Source organism: Sceloporus occidentalis, unplaced genomic scaffold (assembly GCF_023333645.1).
Source record: "Sceloporus occidentalis isolate IW3139 unplaced genomic scaffold, rSceOcc1.0.p SCAF_34, whole genome shotgun sequence".
NCBI lineage: Eukaryota > Metazoa > Chordata > Lepidosauria > Squamata > Phrynosomatidae > Sceloporus > Sceloporus occidentalis.
The window spans coordinates 199,481-218,836 of NW_028317014.1; the positions used below are offsets into that span (position 1 = coordinate 199,481).

Genomic DNA, 19,356 nt, shown 5'->3' on the forward strand with positions numbered 1-19,356 from the left:
TTCATTTAACATCAAAATAGGGAAACTGAAAGCATGGAGCATATCTGAGTAGGAGGTGGAAGCTGACCTCCCATTAAAATTAATCGGAGTAGCAGAGGCTAATAACATGTATGCTTTCTGAACGCTGATGTTTTGCTAGTATGCATGTAGTTGCCTTCAGTGACTTAAGTTGGAGTCCAGCAGAGCATCTGCGAGAAGTTTACATACATCCTGGTTTCAGTGGAGGCAGTCGAGAGACATGGAAAATGAAACACAACAGTCCGGTATTTGCGATGATATGTGTAATAACACATAATGTTTGTTACAGGCACCAGAACGTTTCTTGACTGACTGCTGTGTTTATATATTTTAATGTTTGTTGTAATTTGTTTTATAAAGTCAGGATTTGATATCTGAATTTCCACAGCCTACTGAGTTTCTTAAATCACAGGATAAAAACTGTTGATGTCAGTGCTTGCATATCAAAATGAAATGGCTATTTTACTGCCTGTTCATTTGTAGTCCTGAAATATTCCAATTGCTCTGTCCCAGGTCATTAAGATTCCAAATCTGAGGCACCGCAGTTGGAGATGAGGACTTCCGAAGAGCAAGCAGCCACCACAGTGTTGCAGAGACTGCTACAGGAGCAGCTGCGTTACGGGAATCCTAATGAAAACCGCAACCTATTGGCATTGCACCAACAAGCCACGGCAAACGTTCCTCCTTACGGCGGAGGCCAAGGGTCACAGAACGAAAGTTTGACCTCTCAGGATCCCCAACTGGTTCCACATGCTGCCCGCCAGGAGCCTCAAGGGCAGGAGATCCAGGTGGAGAATATGATGGAAAAGCAGATGCCTTTGAGATCCCAAAATAGTGAAGACCTTCCTACTTATGAGGAGGCCAAGGTCCAGTCACAATACTTTCGAGGGCAGCCTCATACAAGTGTTGGAGCTGCATTTTATGTGACTGGGGTGACTAATCAAAAAATGAGAACTGAAGGCCGCCCTGCCGTTCAAAGGGTCAACCCAGGGAAAGTCCATCAGGATGATGGTTTGAAGGACCTTAAGCAAGGCCATGTACGGTCTTTAAGTGAAAGACTGATGCAGCTTTCACTGGCCACAAGTGGAGTCAAAGCACATGCGCCAATCACCAGTGCTCCCCTATCACCACAGCCAAGTGATTTCTACAAAAATCCAGGATCCGGTGAAATGTACAAAAATCCACCACAGAACACTGGTCAAAAAGTGATGGAGCACAGGGGACCACCACCCGACTATCCCTACAAAAACATTTCCACTCTTCCTTCACAAGGAAAATCCAAGGAATTTGGACACCATTATGGAGACAGTAGGAGCAGTCAGCAGAATCGCTCTGATGGTCCAATGGTTCGGTACCAACATCCTCCAGAATATGGAGCTCCTAGGTAGGCCAGCAATCTCTTAAATACACTTATATAGAGAGCATTATTAAGCAAAATGAAACAATTAACTATATGTTGTTATATATAATAGTATAGGGCGACAGATGCATAGATGATCATAAAGGGTAGAACGTAACTGCTTTTGAGTGATACCTGGGATCTTTCAGCAGCTTTCCTAAATACATTTTCATAAATTGGTGTCACAAATGTTGACTATTTTTTAATAAGGGGAAAGCATGTGATCGTTTGCTTAACCCTTATGCTGAGGTGTGACACATAAACAAAATGGTAACTCCTTTCTTTTGTGTCTCTTAGGTTTTGTAGAAGGTTGAACAAGGTGGTCTGTCCTAATAGTCTACCTCTGTCTTACTCAGTTGTCAGTGTCTGTGATCTAAAGGAATTTGACAGGTTTCTGGGAGGAGATTAGCTGTGAAGGTCTTTATGCGTAATAACAGTAGCAGTGGAGGGATGATCTAATAATGAACACATCCTAAATATTCAGTTCGGGATGGTGAATGTTGCAGGGCAGAACACGTCTGTCTCGCCCAGGCTGGGAACCTAGTGTAAAATAGTTACTGAATATCATATAGCCTTTCAACTTAATGATTCTATAATGCTTTAAATCCTTAGTCTAATGCTTCAGGACTCTTAATTGGCCAGGTTTTTACACATACTGGAACTGCATGTGGGATAGTTTAAAATATGGTGAAAGACTGGGGCTGAAACATTGATGTTCTGGTACTTGAATCAAATCATTGGTTTATGTAGGGCACCTGTTTTCACACCATCTCCCTCCTAAGCTGGCTTCAGAGACATAAGTTGACGATCTTAGTTCCAGTCTAGTGATTCTTTGACTGGTAACTCTAAACCAGAACATTGGGAGAATGGTGTGAGCAGGCTGGTTGTGTTATGTATTGAGCACTGTAACTACTTTGCAAATTCCTCCGGTACATGAAAGTATGGTTAAAGGTATCATCCAGCCACCATATTCCCTTATTGCTTATGATAGCTGAGTGTCTCCTTTAAATTAATTCTCAAGTGGATGAAAAGAATCATCACAATGCCCTTTATGGATGTGTTCTTCTTCCTCACCCTACACTTTTCTGTTTTACATATGATGCTTTCACCCAGCCCACCTTCTGCTAACCAAAGCTCGTACCCTTTATACTCCCTGCTAGCCTGCTTCAGTACTAACTTGCACAAGAGACCCAGTGGGGTCTAACAAGCAGATTTGGTTTTCCCAAAGCCCTGTGTTTCCAGAATATACTCACCTGCTGGATGTCTCTGGGCAGCTGGGTATGTGTTCTGTGTATTCTTCATTGCGATTGGCTGAGCCTCTCATCAGATCATACAAACACATTGTGAAGCTTAGTTACAAGCTGTGAGTCACAGGGTACGGCAGGTTACTCGGATTACTGCAGCCATGTACTGCAGTGCAAACCTTTTTCTCCGAGGAATGGAATGTATTTTAACGATTCTCAGCCATCTGTTGGATAGAACCAAAGAGACTGGTGGTGGCGGGAGTAATAACACGTTTTTTATGTATTTTTACAGATTTTAGTGGAGTGGCTTCTATGCTAAACTAACACTGTCTTTCAACGGGACCTTTATGTGGTGTTATGTCCGAGTTTTCATCCTACATTGCTCACAATATACAATGATTAGAACAGAAGTCAGATGGTCATGTGCTACTGTAAAATTACTTGCTCTAAATAGGCCAGACCTGTGTAAAGTCAGATAAATATTTGTAGTTGTTGATGAGACAAGATGCATCCACAAGGCAACATGTAAAATGACGGAATAGCAATGAAATTATAGGAGGCACACCACCTGGCATTCATCCAGTTCTGCTTATAACCATCATGAATTTAGAAGTCATATACACACACACGTATTGTAAAATACATAGAACCCACAACCAAATGCAATGTCCAGGTTGACATTTGCTTTCATAAGCACTCAGATCCAGGGTGAAACAGGATAAGGAACGTCTAAAGCAGGCATGTCCAAACTTTTTTCAAAGAGTGCCAGATTTGATGAAGTGAAGATGTGCGAGGGCCGACCATTTTGCCTGACATTCTTTGAACCATTAAAATTAAATGCAAATTAACTATTTTATGCAAAGTTTATTGAAAACGGCATACTTTTCATTTTGTGACTTGGATGACAAATCTAAACAGGTGTTAAATCACTCTGCCTTTAATATAAAAAAAACAGATCTATATTTGGGCGACTTATCTGTGGGGCCTTATCAGTCCGGAACGCGGGCTGAATGTTATTCAGCATTCTAATATTATAGTGAATAATAATGTTTTCTTCCTTATTACTAAAACTCTAGCCACCATATACCATTGAGTGCATATGACATCTCAAAGGTTCCTTTAAATTATTGTGATGTCCCCTTTGCAAATTCATGCATGAGAATCCCCCCATATTCATTTACCCCTGCTATTTGCCAGCCGTGTGATCTACTTACTGCCAGTGAGCTCCAATGCTGCTTGGTGAACATCGTGGGGATCTGAGATCGACTCCACCTAGTGGTAGGGACGCTTTCTCGGCAGTAATTGGCTGCTTGAAGGAGCCAATCTGTAGTGAGAATTGTAGTCACCCCCAGGCTTGGTTCCAGCATAGAACTAAAACTAGAAATATGGCTGCCAGGAGGGCTGTGCTCGATGTCACATAATGCATACCACAATGCAGTTTAGTAAGGATTGTTTGGTTCATATGAGTCTGACATACGTTGAAAAACGTGACCTAGTTTTATCATTTGGTTTTCATTTTCCTTTTAATGTTTATAAAAACAAGACAATTTCTTAATGTTATTTCTGATGGGACAAGAAGGCATTTCATCCTGTCTGTCACATGACTCAACACGAACGAGGCAAAATCTGATTAAAGACTTATTTATTTGCAGGTTTGCACTTTTTGTGCTGTATGCAGGGCGGTTATTCTGAGTGTCCTGTTCAGCACAGTACTTGGATTAGAATTTTTTAGTTGACTTTTGTGCAATAATTCTATATGCTTTTATGTTAAACTTTCACTATTCCAATCGTGCATATCCAAGTGAGATGATATACGTGACAAAAAGGTTAAACATGAGTGTATATTTAACATTTGTTTACATGAACTTGATCTTTTAATAAATTGCTGTCATTGGATTAGTGTTACGAGAAAAAAAGGTAGAGGAACCAGTCTTGTAATGGTAAATTATAGCTCTGAATGGAGAGGGTGAGTGATCTGACCTACATTCTCATTAGTAACACACATGCAAAGATCCACCTTCCCCTCTGTGGGCTGAGAGGGCTGGTACCAGGACAGCTCTGTGCAGCTCCAGCAGCTGAGAACTTTCTATCGTCGGGGATTCTCTTTCCCTTTGTGTACAGCATTCAGCAGAGACGTACGTACCGACAAAGCTCCGCCGAGAGAACATTAATAATACTAGAGATTTCCCTGGGAGCTTTGCTTGGATCACGACTTGGATTCCTTTTAGTACACAGAAGATGGGAGATGTTTGGATACACTTTGGTTGCAAAATGAGGCAATACCTTTAGAAGATGCCAATTTGGGAGGAGTCGACACTCAAATATTTTGAAGAAAGCTTCATATATTGTGAGATCACTGGTGTTTATTTGGGACAGGTGCCTGTTTTTCATGTATGTACAAAGTTCTTTGTAATCTTTGTCTTTTTCATGTCTAAAAATAATGAGTGTACTTTATATGTTTCAGTCAAGTTATTTGTGTGAATCTGTTCCCATTCAGCTAGAATAGCTGACAGAGGTGGGCGTTGATCTATTTTAATTTATTGGCAGAAAAAAACAGTCTTGTTTCAGTATTTTAATACACGTGGTTTTTAATGAAGGAGGTCCACATGTATTTGTGTAGTTGTGTGCACACGCGGAATACATACAAATGCGTGGATGAATGTGAAGTGCGTGATAATTATACAACATTTTCTTCATGTACTTTTTATCTCCCACAGGCAAAATCAAGATGTTTCATCACAGTTCCAGCAGCAGAGAGTCTCATACTACCATAGTCCCACGTCCTCACTCACATCTTTGGGGTCTATAAGTCTTCTGCAGTCCCCACCTCCATCCGGTATGTCTCCTTCTCAGCACCAGCAGCTTCCTTCTCCAAGCCACGGTGACTTCTTCGGTGGACCACCCCGCTCTCAGCATGTGCCACAGTATCATCCTGGGGACTTTTATCGTTCATCTCAGCCATATTTTGGTGGGCAACAGCAGCAACAACAACCACAGCCCCCACAGATGGATCCTGCAATGGCAAGACCTCCTCAGTTGCCCTCTCCTTATGCACATATGCAGGGAGACCCGCTCGCCATTGTATCTAGGGCACAACAGATGGTCGCTGCTCTGTCTGAGGAGAACAGATCTTTGCGCCAAGAACTGGAGGGCTGCTATGACAAAGTAGCAAGGTTTCAGAAAGTATGTTCTACCTGTTACAGCTGTGAAATTTTGCTAATTTTTTAAATCTACAGCATATATATCTTTTGTACTGCATGATAAGGTTTCTAATGCGTTGTTATTAACTCTAAAAACCAGAGCCATTGTCAGCAAAGAAACGTGTCCTGTGTGTATTTAGAATATGGAAGGGCAAACTGAGACCCCCAGTTGCTGGCGCAGTATAATTTCTACCGGTAGTCTTTGTACGGCTGTAAGTTCACTTTTTTTGCCCATCCCTGACATGGAACATCTCCTGTTTTTATATAAACAACTTTGATGATTTGTTCTGCTTTTCTTCTATTTGATCTGTATGATAATTGTATGCCTTATTCATGTCCCGATGTGATCTTTGTTCCATAAGAACCCATTGCTAAGAATGTTTTTTTGTGCCATTGTTGTCACATCCTTGTGTTTTGAACTTTTCGGGCTGTAAAGAGGATGTATACTAGTTATGTATATATAGAAAGTTGGCTGAATTTCCATGTGGCCTCCAAACCATCATGTCTTTATTGATGGGCTCTGTATATAAACTTGTTTTCTGATTCTCATCTCTATTCTGCTTAAGATGGAAATGGAAATCCAGAGGATTTCTGAAGCTTATGAAAATCTTGTTAAGTCCTCAACTAAGAGAGAAACATTGGAGAAAGCCATGAGAACCAAACTGGAGGGAGAGATCCGTAGGATTCATGACTTTAATCGGGACCTTAGAGGTATATCATTATACACTGGGTTAAATCCTATTTTGTAGAAAAAAATAATTTGTATATTATATTTTAAATTTTCATATTTTAGTTACATTTGAAATATTTGCAAAATATCATACCCGTTATGTGACCTCCAAACAATATACAGGTACCTGGGAAGACCAGTTTGGTGCTGGCCTTTCTGTCAATTAAAGGGCACCCATCTGTATCAGGGTTGCTTTTTTGATTACTGTTCCTCTTACATTTTTTATATTAGGTGTTCTCCGATTTCGCTCTTACCTTTTACGCTGCAGTGAAGGGCACTGCTAAACTAGTTTACTCTTTGAAATAGTGGTGGAAGTTGTCATTTCTGGTGTATTGCTAGAACTTGGCTAAGGTGCATTTCTATAGATTGCAAACCTTTTTATCAGCTGAAACCCCTGTAAAATGCAGTAAAGATTTTCTTTCTGAGATAAACACGAGTGCACTTTAACACATCTCTGAGAATGTGGGTGTTGACACACACTCCTGTTTGGAAATGTTGGGCTGATTTATTCATATGACTCTATAGTTAAGGCATTCTGCCTAACTTGGTTTAGTACATAATGATAGGAGTTGTTCTAGTTCAAGGACCTCACCTCAGGGTGACATATTCCCTGATGGGTGTCACTGAATTCCAGCCCTTTCACAAATTGATGCTTCCTTCCAAAGGACAATTACTTTCTGGTTTGTAATGTTTAGTTCATCAACATGTGCTCTCCCTTTAAACTGTAGGCAAATCTACCCTTTTTTTTACCATAGCTGACAATAAAATCCTTCCAGGCAGTTTACAGGAAGCTCTTTTCCAACGTGTATTCACCTATATCAATATTATGCTCTTCTTTATAATTACAAAAATACATGGTGTAGAAAAGAACCCTCTGGCCAATGTAGTACATTGTTTATTTAATATAAGTACCTTTATGAACGTCCTAAGCATTGAATGTCTTTCCTGTGTTTGTGTTTATTAATTCTACTGGAAGGCTATTTCAGACATCTACTGTCTTTTCTCCAAGGTAGAATTTTCTTACATTAACCATTAGTCACGTGATCTATATTCAATTCATTTTTAACTAAAATAACATTATTTGTAATGGTAGATGTAGATAGTAATGTATACATTTCTTTCTGTGTTTGATGGTAATGTATACATTTTTTGTTTGATGTTATGTAATGCATGGTATCTCTATAGAACGCATGGAGACTGCCAACAAACAGCTTGCATCAAAGGATTTTGAGGGTTCGGAGGACAACCGAAAAACTATATCTCAACTTCTAGCACAAAGTGAGTTACTAGATGTGGCTTTTGTTCTGCCTTTTTTATTTTTCTTTATTCTCTCTGTTATAACGTGTACATTGAGTTATGGAGATCATAATGAGTTAAATGCATAAGGGTAACCATAGTGTTTTTTTGAAGTTTGCAAAACCATGTGACCAAATCCTTGCTGTTCTCTTGTCTTTGACATCTCTCTGAAGAGGACCTTGATCTCTTTATGTTCCCATCTAGTGAAAGAGGAAGGCTGGGAGTGGAGCTACGTTCTTAGGCTTAGGAGTTCATATTTACTCAACAACAGAGAACCAACTCCATAGAAATTCAAAATACCCCTTTGTGTTAAACAAAACTCTCGGTATAATGTGTTTCTCTGGGAGTTGTCTCTTCATTCCTTTTATTACCAACACTTCGTTGATATAAAGTTTTGGAGATGATGGGGAGGTTCTGCAGGGCAGTAATCCTGCTTTTGCCAGTAATCTTCACGCCCCCCCACTATAGTTGTATTATTTTATATTTAACTCATAATTGCTCCCCTTTTAATATATATATTGTTTGGCCATATTTTGAAATAGCTACCCTGTCAGTCATTACCTGATTTAAACTATAATATATACTCAAAATAAACTCTTATAAAGCATTGGTGGTCAATAAAAACTTTACAGTCTTTCTAGATCTCTATTCTATTTGTAAGAAAGGAAAGACTCCGTGGAATCCCTTACACAGGATTCACCTCAGGTCATCAGTGGTGGTCTCACCAGGGGAATCTGCACTGACATTGGTGAAGACTTAACACAATCTAAGACCATAAACATGTTACTGACCAGCACATGTGATGTTCTTCCCAGCAGTATTTGTCCCATGGGAACCCTGTCCTACTTACCAAAGAAAATAAATAACCTTTCATCTAATGACTTGACCTCACAGAACACGCCATGTCACCACCTGACATGCCCGTCGGGTCACTTTCACTAAAATTACTGCTCAATTAGCTTGATTACGATTAAGAGAGGTGTTTTACTCGGAAGCTACAATATATAAAACTATACCTCACATTCCAGGGATGTTTTATTTAACAATCGGTAAAATGACTTACATAATGCCTACTATCCTTTTAGTAGCATATTGCTGTAGTCAGTAACAACTAAAGGGGCCACACACAGACATTCCCTTTTTGGTTTATTAATATAAATAAATAAATTATATAAAGGAATAATGGCGAAACTGATTCTTCCTCTTGCTCATGGCAACACAATTTTAACGTCACTGGTCCAGTTATCATTGGTTATCAAAGGGGCCAGTGGTCATTCCTTTTCCTGAAGTATATATTTGCATGCAGACTAATAAAATAAAGAATTTAACATACATCAGTGCAAGTGGCAGGCTCCAGATTCATCTTGTTTGCGTAATGTTTTCTCGCTCTCTCCTCCTGCCCTTCCATTGCGTTGGCTGATGGAATGTAGTCCTACTGGTCTGACAGTTACTGGGTGTTAATGTCTTCAGGGATTCTTGTTACGCAATCCTATTGTGTATACTTTGTTACTGTTCACTTGTAGCCCAACATGAAGTGTGGTCTGTGGCCACGCCGCTTCTGTCAGTTGTTCTAATCCGTTTGAAGTGCCACAATCAAGTCCCCCCTCACCAAACCTGTCTGTCATTCTCATCTTGGGAAGTCCTGCATCAATGCATATGATCCCATTACAAACATTTAAACATTTGTGCAAGTTTCTGACTATTGGGAGCACAATGTTTCAATGTAGGCAGGAAACAGAATTTAAAGATTTTCAATACACTTTCCCCATGAAGTTCATAGGCTCCGAGGCGTATTGGTGTAGTAAGATTGGTGCTTTTAGTTGGCAGCATTGTTAAATCTTCAGTCTGTTTCAATATAAATCTACTGAAGGTGATGCTCCAGCCAGCACGTGCTCCTTAACGCCTATAATGATGCCCAGTTGGTTTCAGTTGGAGGGCTTTCTTGCCACAGATTGGCTACTTCAGGCAGCCAATCATTGTTGAGATGTGTCAGACCAATGAGGCGGCGGGGGGCTGCCACCTCCCTAAGATTTTTCTTCATTAACATTTTTTAAAGAAGTCACATTAAATTGGTTCTCTTTTTGGTGAGTCAGCCCTTTAAGACAGTGTGCCTATCTAGCTTTTGACTCAAAAAATACTTTCATTTAACATTTTGCAACTATTTGTGCTTATTTTATTCTTTTAGCTTAATATTGAGACTATTGTAAATAGCTAGGAGACCGTGGTCTATGGACCTCTACATATACCTACGTTTGTTTTCTAGTGTATGGATTCTGTTTTTGAACCTTAAAATTTTGTGTTGTAACTTGCACTTACAATAATCTTATATTCAGTTCTGGGAAAATGCTGACCTTTCATTGGAAATTTGGAGAATGTTCCTAGTGTGATGAAGTCATCAGCTAAGTGTAAATGCTCCCAATCCGGCTTTTCCCCTGCTGGAATCCACTCTCATAGATTGTCGCACAGGGGTACACCCATCTCTCAGGAACACACCCAGATAGTTTTTTTTCTTACTTTTTAATGTGTCGCTGGAAAGAAAGGGATGATAATGCTGTTTTAATTACTATTGTGTGAATCACTGTGTTGGCACTAGCTCTAAGAGTGGGAGGCTTTAGGTGAACAATGTCGACCATTTAAATCCCCCTGAGTTACAAAAAATGGACATTTATGCTGAATTAATAAAAGGAAATCTGAGCTCGGTATGAATATTCTATTTTCTGAAACCCCCTGGACTGCTGTAGAGAGATTATCATATCTGTTTTTAATGTAAACGAAAGATTTTTGTTGACGGGAAAGTCCCCTGTGGAACTTGGAGTACTGATGGCATTATTTTAAAGGTTTATTAAACAATACAAGGGAGTTTTTACTGTAGTACTTTGCTGAGAAATGTTTTTTCCAGAGGCTAATCTATTTTAGTTTCCAGTGTTATCTGAAAAAATATGAAGAATGCCCATACTGCCAGTTAGCATTTGACACGTGATGGCCAGCGATATGTGAATTTATATGTGTAGTTGCTAAGGTAGTCGATGTAGAAGCAGCGTTTAGGTTTTATCTAAGGTATCGGTGAAGAAACTAGTTTTTTTCTCAGTTATTTGTTGTTACCCCCAGTTTCTTCACAAGATCCTGCCTTTTTTTTATTTTTTTTATGTTTTTAAATTTGTTCCTCGTTTTTGCTTTCAGACAAGGAGATCCAGCGGGAGAAGGAAAAGCTAGAGATGGAGTTGTCCTCTTTGCGTTCCACCAATGAGGACCAGAGAAGGCATATAGAAATTCGGGATCAGGCCCTTAATAATGCTCAGGCTAAAGTGGTGAAGCTGGAGGAAGAGGTAAGGTATTTGTAGGGTTTCTTCTCAAACTTTATTTTCAAATTAAAGCTATTGGCTGTAAAGTGTGTAGTATATTGTTTTTTACATGCAGGATGCATCCCTCTCCCAAAAATGTGCATTAAAGTCTTTGGCATATCATATGCAGAGCGCGTGCTTATCTTCTTTCTTGCTGAAATGGGGCATCATAAGTCGACAGAATTATATTGAAAATGGTCCCTCAGCAATGATATGGAGAAATCTCATAGCTAAATAAATATTTGCCGTAACCTGCTTGTATTCACCAATCTCCTTGTTGCCCGCTGTTTTTTTTGTTTTGTTTTTTGGGGGGGGGTCACTGCTGCACTGCATCTCTAGGAATTTAAAGTGTGTGTAGCTGACATTGCAGACTACAAGCTTGAAAGCTGCCAGGTAGACGAAAGCTTAGTCACTTAGCTGTTTTCGTGGGAAAAACAAGGAAATTTTAAGCTGTGATAATAATTGCTAAGCGGTTTTCTAATGACCAATTCACCTTTTAAACCTAAACTTAGATTAGCGAACGCAACTTGCCATTGGAACAAAGCAGTGATGGGAGTGACAAAGGTCCTTTGTAGGCCTATGAAGACATTTCTTTAAAAAATCCGCTATGTTTGCAACTGCAATAGTCATTTACAACATTAACAACGTCTACACTGTATTTCTCATCTATTTGATGTTTTAATGGACAAAAGTTGCGCCTCTTTAAAAAAAAACAAAAAAACAACAACAAACAAACACATTTCAAAGTGACCCCAAACTTTTGAGCCAGAGTGTATGCGTGTGTAATAAATATCGGATGCAAAGGTACACTCTTTAGTTACACTTTTTAGGTTAACTATGTGTTTCAGCGTGACCTAAATGGTTCTTTGGGATGTCCAGCAGTAAAAATTACGGAAAGGCCAGAGGTTGTCTTTTTTTTTTTTTTTTTTTTTTTTTTCTTTTCTTTAAAAAGCACATATAAGGTTCTGCTTATTGTAAATATAAGATTATTTGATGTTCTGATTTATGTATTCTTCTTGTGCGCATGGTTCAAAATGCACCCAGCTCGTCACTTGCTGGTGGCCTGGTTCTCTCCAGATGAAAATAGACCTTTTTTTTATTTTTTCTCTCTCCTGTCTGGAACTCATCAGACATCTTCTCACATTCCACACACAGAAAAGAGGGCCGAGAAACCGAGCTGCACTGCATACCCTCCGCAGCTTTCTCTGGTTAAATATTTTTAGGGTTTAGATTTCTGTTTTGAATACAGAAAGACGTAATCTATACATTCAATTGTTATCCCAAACATGAACCAAATTTAATAAGCGAAAATAAGTGTAAATGGCTTTGTAACCTTATTTATTTTTTAGCAGGGATTATTTTTTTCGGATCATGTTAATTATTTATTCCAGGAACACCAAACAAATCATAACAATGCGTAAAAGCCAATCTCTTCACCTGTTACGACTACTAACCCTATCCTCGGACATCACCTCCGTGATGGGATTGTTATTACAAAAGCTATTTGAAGAGTCTGTTTTATGGCACATTGTAGACGTATTGAAGGCCAACCTTATACCATAAGAGGTATTTTGAACAGTCACTGTAAACATAGGGGATTCCTCTCATAGTTCTCTCAAGTGCAATCCAAAAGTAACTCAGCCCAGAGAGGACTTGGGATACACTAGATTCTTTGCATACTAGAAACGTACCATAAAAGGATCTAGAAACGCACGCCCTTCAGAGGGATGCAGATATATACTGACTTTGTTAGAGGAAAGACACTTAACTCTTGCATTTGTAGTTCACAAATAAAGTGAGATCTGTGACAGCATGTGGCATTCAGTATCTTCCCATTTCACGTTGATATTAGAGGGTTAAAGGAAAAATTCCCTGCCACACTGGTAGAACCAGAAAAGGCGGATGAACAAACATTTGTAAAGCGTATCTTTCCAAACAGGCTTCCCACACGTCTGGACATAACTCGTTAGGGTCACTAATGGCTACTGCAACCACTGTATAACTTAAACTTCAAGGGCTGCATACATCTCGGGAGGTATATCTTGGGCGGCTGGATACCATTAATGTAATACGGTAGAACGTGAGATTTTCTAACAGGCCAACAGGTGAACAAATTTGACCAAAGCAGTTCAGCAGTTTTTTAGCAGTGGAATATTAACTTAGTCTGTGCTGCATACAAAATAGGTAACTAATAGGTTACCAACAGGTTCAAATCTGTCCTATGCATATTGTCTTAAAATTGCAAAAAGTTAAAGGTCTCCTCTCCTTATTGTAAAGTTTACTTCACATTCTCTGAACCTGGTAAGAAAGGAGAATGCCATTGCTCACAGATCCCATTTTTGTTTATTTCCAGCTTAAGAGGAAGCAAGTTTATGTGGACAAAGTAGAGAAAATGCAGCAGGCTTTGGCTCAGCTTCAGGCCGCCTGTGAGAAGCGAGAACAACTGGAGCACAGGCTGAGGACCCGGCTGGAGAGAGAGCTGGAATCTCTCCGCATGCAGCAGGTAAAATGCAATTTTCACAGGAACCGATTAGGAAATAAATCAAGCAAACATTGCTATTTCCTTACAACATGGGTGTTTAATGTCGCATTTTAAGGCATTGCAGATTTTAAAATATGTCATTGGTGCACGCAAACAATTTCAAACTCTTTCCCATCCTCTGTATAGCCCTCTGATCCTCCTCCTTCGCTGACAATGGGGCTGACAGACGGGGCCAGGAAGGTGCCCTGGGTTCAGAGCTGAATAGATTGGGAATGTGTGCAAATGCCCTTATAGTGTTAATTTGGCTTTCCTGACTGTATTCTTGCAGTGAACCTGTAAGGTAATGGCTCCGGGTCGGTCCAGGTCGGAAGGACCCTTTCTAAACAATTTTGAACCAGCACAGGTTGTATGTGTGTGAGCATGGATATATATGTGTAAGCGTATGAGAGCATCGATGTGTAAGTGTTGTTAGATGGAGTGTGTGTTAGCATGAGTGGTATTAGAATGAGTGTGTACTTGTATGTTAGCGAGTATGAATAAGCGTGTGTTAGCATGTGTACATTGGTGTAAGTGTGTTTTACATATGTGTGCCAGAGGGGAGGGGGCAATGATGGCACAGACAAGCTGTTTGGAGGAAAATAATATAATTATCGTTGTTTTGTACAGTGCCATCATATTCCATAGTGCTGCACAATGGGTAGACAGGACATAACAAGTAGTATATAACATAACAATTTGACTTATTGTCAATAGGTGAAGAGGGCCTGCTCGAATGATCTTACAATCTAGAGGTTACACATATAAGATGTTTGGGGGCAAAGATGACACAGGCAGGCTGTTTGGGGGTTTGGATTGCACTTGGGGGCAAAGGTGGCACTCACAAGCTGGGGGCCCCCGGGGGAATTTTTTCACTGGGGCCCTGCTGTGAGAGCCAGCAGATGTGTGCAATAGTGAAATCTCTAATGGCAGGCCACACTAATTTGCTTCACTGTAGAAAAAAAAATATTTCATGCCTTCTCCTTTAATTAAAATACTGTAAATAAAGCTAAATCTCTTAAAATTTTAATACAAATGATGGTAGTGGCTTAGTTCCAGATCTTTTTGTTTAACACATGCAGACACATCAATTACATATACAACAGCTCGACAGCCAGACCAGAAATAACCTGTTTAAAATAAGCTCTTTCTGTGGACCTCACTTCCACCCAAGATAATAAACATGCTGAGTGTGCACATTCTCAGGGAATATTTGCATAGCCAGGTTGTTGCAAACTTCCAAGAGACCTGAAAAAGATGACTTAGATAGACTGGTGTTAGCTGCCTCCGTAGAAGGAAAGCTTTATACAGTTGCCCTGTTTGTACATCGTGGCCAAAGGAAAATTACTTTGAATCAAGTCCTTCTGTCAGTCTTTAAAGTAATGGTTTATGAGAGCGATTAAGAACTGACAAATGTGTCAATAAAAATATAAGAATAGCATTAAACAGCATTTCTTTTTGATTCAAGGGCATTGTTGCTTTAACTTTGTAAATTTATATATTCATTGAAGCAAAAAAAGAGTTCCTGCCACTAACAAAACTCTACCAACCGGGCAGTGGGTGACTCAGTTATGCATGTATCTCATATGGTAGTGCCAAGTATGCGGTTTTGGGGGGGTGAGGGTCTATCGTGTTACTTTTGGTCTTAATAAATGGGGAAAATGAAAACACTGAACTTTGTTAGTTCGATTTAATGCACTATATAATGATATATCTTATTTTGAGATCTGACTTTTTTTCTGTTGCTTATTTTTGTAAACTGACACATTGGCTGCTTTAGGAAGCAGATGAAACCTTGATTTCCTGCTGAAGAGCACCACATGGGTTAGTCCCTCGCACCTGTTAAAGCTATTTTGTACGGTTGCACCTAGGATTACACGGTCTCTGCATTTTTAATATATACAGCTCTGAAGGTCACAAAATACTGTTTTCTATTGTAGTCACTTAGCCATCTCTGTGCGTTGTTAGTACAATATGTTAACCTGCTTTCCTGTTACAGCGTCAAGGGAACTCTCAGGCCACCAATATCTCAGAGTACAACGCTGCGGCCCTCATGGAGCTTCTCCGAGAGAAGGAAGAGCGGGTTCTTGCCCTTGAAGCAGACATGACCAAATGGGAGCAAAAATATTTGGAGGAGAGCGTCATGAGACAGTTCGCTCTAGATGCTGCAGCTACTGTAGCAGCTCAGAGGTGACTATTGACCGGTTTTGTATTTTGCCAGAGACTGTTGCGAGCTTTGCATTGATAATCCATTGTATTTCCATCTGGAAAGCGTTTGCAGCTTGTTGTCACTGAGACTCCTTCATGGTATACATTTATATCTGTTACTTTTCTGTATTGTACTTGGGGTGAACTGGTGAGTTTTATGAGGGTGAAGACACACTATTGCACAGAATAGTGACCACACAAAGGTGATTTAGTTGGCAGCTCACTCTTCCCACGCTCTACTGTTGTGGAAAATGTGTAGCATGTTGGCCCCGACCCCAATGAGAAGGGTGCGCTGTGCGTACATTCCCCGCTTATCTTATCTCTGCCTTGTGTGCACTTCTCAGGCTGTGTGTTGGAATTCACTAGATATCCCAGGGACATGGCTGTTTGAAGAGCTGTAGTTGTAAAATATGCATTGTTCATGTAATCAGCATTTTAACCTTTTAAACACCAGCTATTAAGCCAAGTTGTGTACATATTAATAATCATGACGCTTCTGGGAAGAACTATTGCTTTGAGCACTACGCTACCTTTGTATTTGCACCAATGGGGCAAAGCTCAGGTGCTAATAATTGGCTCTATGACTAAAATCTTGTGGTACTGCAATATTGTAGTCTTTGAGGAGTTTCCTATGTACTCTTATTAGTATTTTATTATGGATTTGTCATATTTTCGTTTAAAATCATCAAACCGTGTAAGCGGTATAGATCAATTGCTGCTGACTTAAGACAGGGATACATTTCTACAGGAACCATGAGGAAGATGGACCTTTCTTAATGTATTTCATACAAACGGGGACCTTGTGATTAACACAGTTCAGACTAACTATCACAATCTTTATTATTTGTAATCCTCATGCTTTTTTTTATCTGTAGAGACACAAGCCTAATAAGCCATTCGCCCAGTGGGAGCTTTGATACGACCCTTGAGGCCAGGATACAGAAAGAAGAGGAAGAGATTCTGCTGGCTAATAGACGTTGTGTAGACATGGAAGGCAGGTGAGATGACCTAGCACATTTTATCCTTCATGTTGCATGAACACTCCTTTTATGTGGTTCCATAGTTAATGCACCACTATCTACTTCAGATCAGAAATAACTAAAACCAACAATGCCTGCTAAATCAGTATTGTGATTACAATATTCTTGGAATCGTAGTGCAATTGTTTCAGTTAAATCAACACTGCTTTAAAAAACACTGTGGACTTTTATTACATAATAAAAATAAATACCTGTGGAGATTCTGTAACCGTTAATAGAATAGCTTTAAATAACCATGGTTTTTAAATACAGATTTTTTTCCTGTAAACTTCTAAAATAATACTCCCTGTTCACATGAGTATGTTGAAATTCAAACAGGTTAAGCACTGGGCTTCATTGACCCACTGTAATACTGTGAGTTTTGTTGGAGCACATAAACCTCAGTTCTAGAGTTGTGTAACGGTAACAAAACAAAGATAAATACTAAGGTGAACAGTTTAGGAAAGGTCTCCTGGTCTGCACTGTTCTTCTGCTAGGCCCAGCCTCCATGTTCCTTTTGTTTCTTCACGTGCGATAATGTTGTGTAAGGAATACATTTTAGTCATACAGTAATTTCTCCACCAGGATAAAAACTCTTCATGCTCAGATAATTGAGAAGGATGCAATGATTAAAGTTCTTCAACAACGTTCCCGTAAAGACCCCAGCAAGTTGGACCAACCTTCCTCCATGCGCCCTTCAAAGTCACTCATGTCTATCTCTAATGCGGGCTCCGGACTCCTATCTCACTCTTCAACTCTAAGTAACACTCCCATTTTGGAGGATAAGCGAGAAGACAAGAGCTGGAAGGGCAGCTTAGGTAGGAATCCTTCTTTAAAACATAATCGTTAAAAAGCTAAATAATTGAAGAGAAACTTTTTTTTTTACTGTGTTGTGCTTTTCTTATCAAGGAATTCTATTGGGTACAGAGTATCGCTCTGAATCTGTCTCTTCTTCTCCGTCACCTGTCCTTCCATCTACACCACTCCTTCCTGGTCATTCCAAGACTGGTAGCAGAGATTGTTGCACGCAAACAGATCGGAGCAGCGAACAGAATAAAACCCCTTCAGTTAGTGCTTCTCCTGGCCAAGCACGGCTAGCCACTCCGAGCCCCATGTACAACTCAGAGAGAACAGGTATTACCTTGAACTCTATGACCACTCATTTGTTTCCATGTACATATGTAACAACTATGTTATAAAGCAGGGGTTCTCAAACTGCGGCCCTCCAGCTGCTGCAGGACTACATCTCCCATAATGCTCTTTCAGCTAAGGGGCTGGCTGAGGAGTATGGGAGATGTAGTCCTGCAGCAGCTGGAGGGCCGCAGTTTGAGAACCCCTGTTATAAAGTAACTATGAATAGCCATCAGTGGCTAATTTATCCTGAAAGGGCTAATAGAGTCCTACATTATATGGAGTTCAATGCAAGAGGTGGCTTAAGTGGAGATAGGTGTTTAAAATGAATAGTTCTTGTTGTTAAAGGTATAATGCCATTTAAAAAGTATAAAAAAAATGCAAATATGTGCTGTTTATATGCAAACTGACACTTTTGACGCCTAAACAAACTTTTATGTCTGTATCCATCTTCTACCCGGATCTTTAATAGTTTTACCTTCACGCAACACTTTTTTCCCCCAAAAAAAATAACTGACATGTTTTAATGCATGTTGATAACTTGAAAACACAAATGAAGGGTGTGTAGATGAGTTCAGCTTTGCTCCAATTTGGTTTATAGAGGTCACCAAACAACTCTTGTCTTAATCCCCATTCAGAAACTGAACTCGTAGGAAACTGATCCCATTCAATTTGGCGCTACTAATAATAACAGCAATTTTTCTTCTTTTTGCAATATGTTTTCTTTGGGCTCAAGTTTAGTTTAATGAATACCCAAGGCTGTACATGTTGGCCAACTAGAGGTTTTTTGAAATTCATTTTTTTGCATACAGTTCTGGAATTAAAGTATTTAGTATGCTACTCTTTCCAAAGAAATAGAACCATGAAATATACAAATGTTATTTTTTCCCCAACAGATTCCGTTTTCCAGTCTAGCACATTGGACAGAAAGAACCCCCTTCCACCTCTGGGACAAGATGTTACAGATGGGGAGATGGTTGAATATCTCATTTAAACAAAGGGTGCCTTTTATAAACCAAGATACTGGTATTTATAGGAAGTGCTACCACAACATTATTTTAATTATTGTGAGGCTAAGCTGACAAAGGGGATTTCTTTTTAATTAATTCCTAAAAACTCTGGTTTTATATTTATATAAAAGTAAATGCATTTTATACTGAAAGACATGAACCTGAATCTGGAAAAATATGTTAACTGTACTCCGGACAATTTTTACAGACATCCTGAAATGAAAATCAACTGAAGAAAACCG

General features: G+C 39.5%; 1 protein-coding gene across 1 annotated transcript; it reads left to right on the forward strand.

The window, feature by feature from the left end:
• The first annotated feature begins 569 nt into the window (after positions 1-569).
• LOC149298101 (angiomotin-like) lies at positions 570-19,098 on the forward strand. The gene is made up of 11 exons (XM_089487710.1): positions 570-1,402; positions 5,379-5,844; positions 6,428-6,572; positions 7,777-7,869; positions 11,068-11,213; positions 13,582-13,731; positions 15,746-15,936; positions 16,830-16,952; positions 17,559-17,791; positions 17,883-18,107; positions 19,001-19,098. Exons 1-11 carry the CDS (start codon positions 570-572, stop codon positions 19,096-19,098), a joined length of 2,703 nt encoding a protein of 900 aa, XP_089343836.1.
• Positions 19,099-19,356: the final 258 nt, after the last annotated feature.

What these genes read in the sequence shown, in the direction of transcription:
- LOC149298101 (XM_089487710.1), top strand. Translation starts at nt 570, where the DNA reads ATGAGGACTTCCGAAGAGCAAGCAGCCACCACAGTGTTGCAGAGACTG. An exon ending in CTTTAATCGGGACCTTAGAG is followed by an intron (nt 6,573 to 7,776) that starts GTATATCATTAT and finishes GTATCTCTATAG; the next exon opens with AACGCATGGAGACTGCCAAC. An exon ending in AATCTCTCCGCATGCAGCAG is followed by an intron (nt 13,732 to 15,745) that starts GTAAAATGCAAT and finishes TTCCTGTTACAG; the next exon opens with CGTCAAGGGAACTCTCAGGC.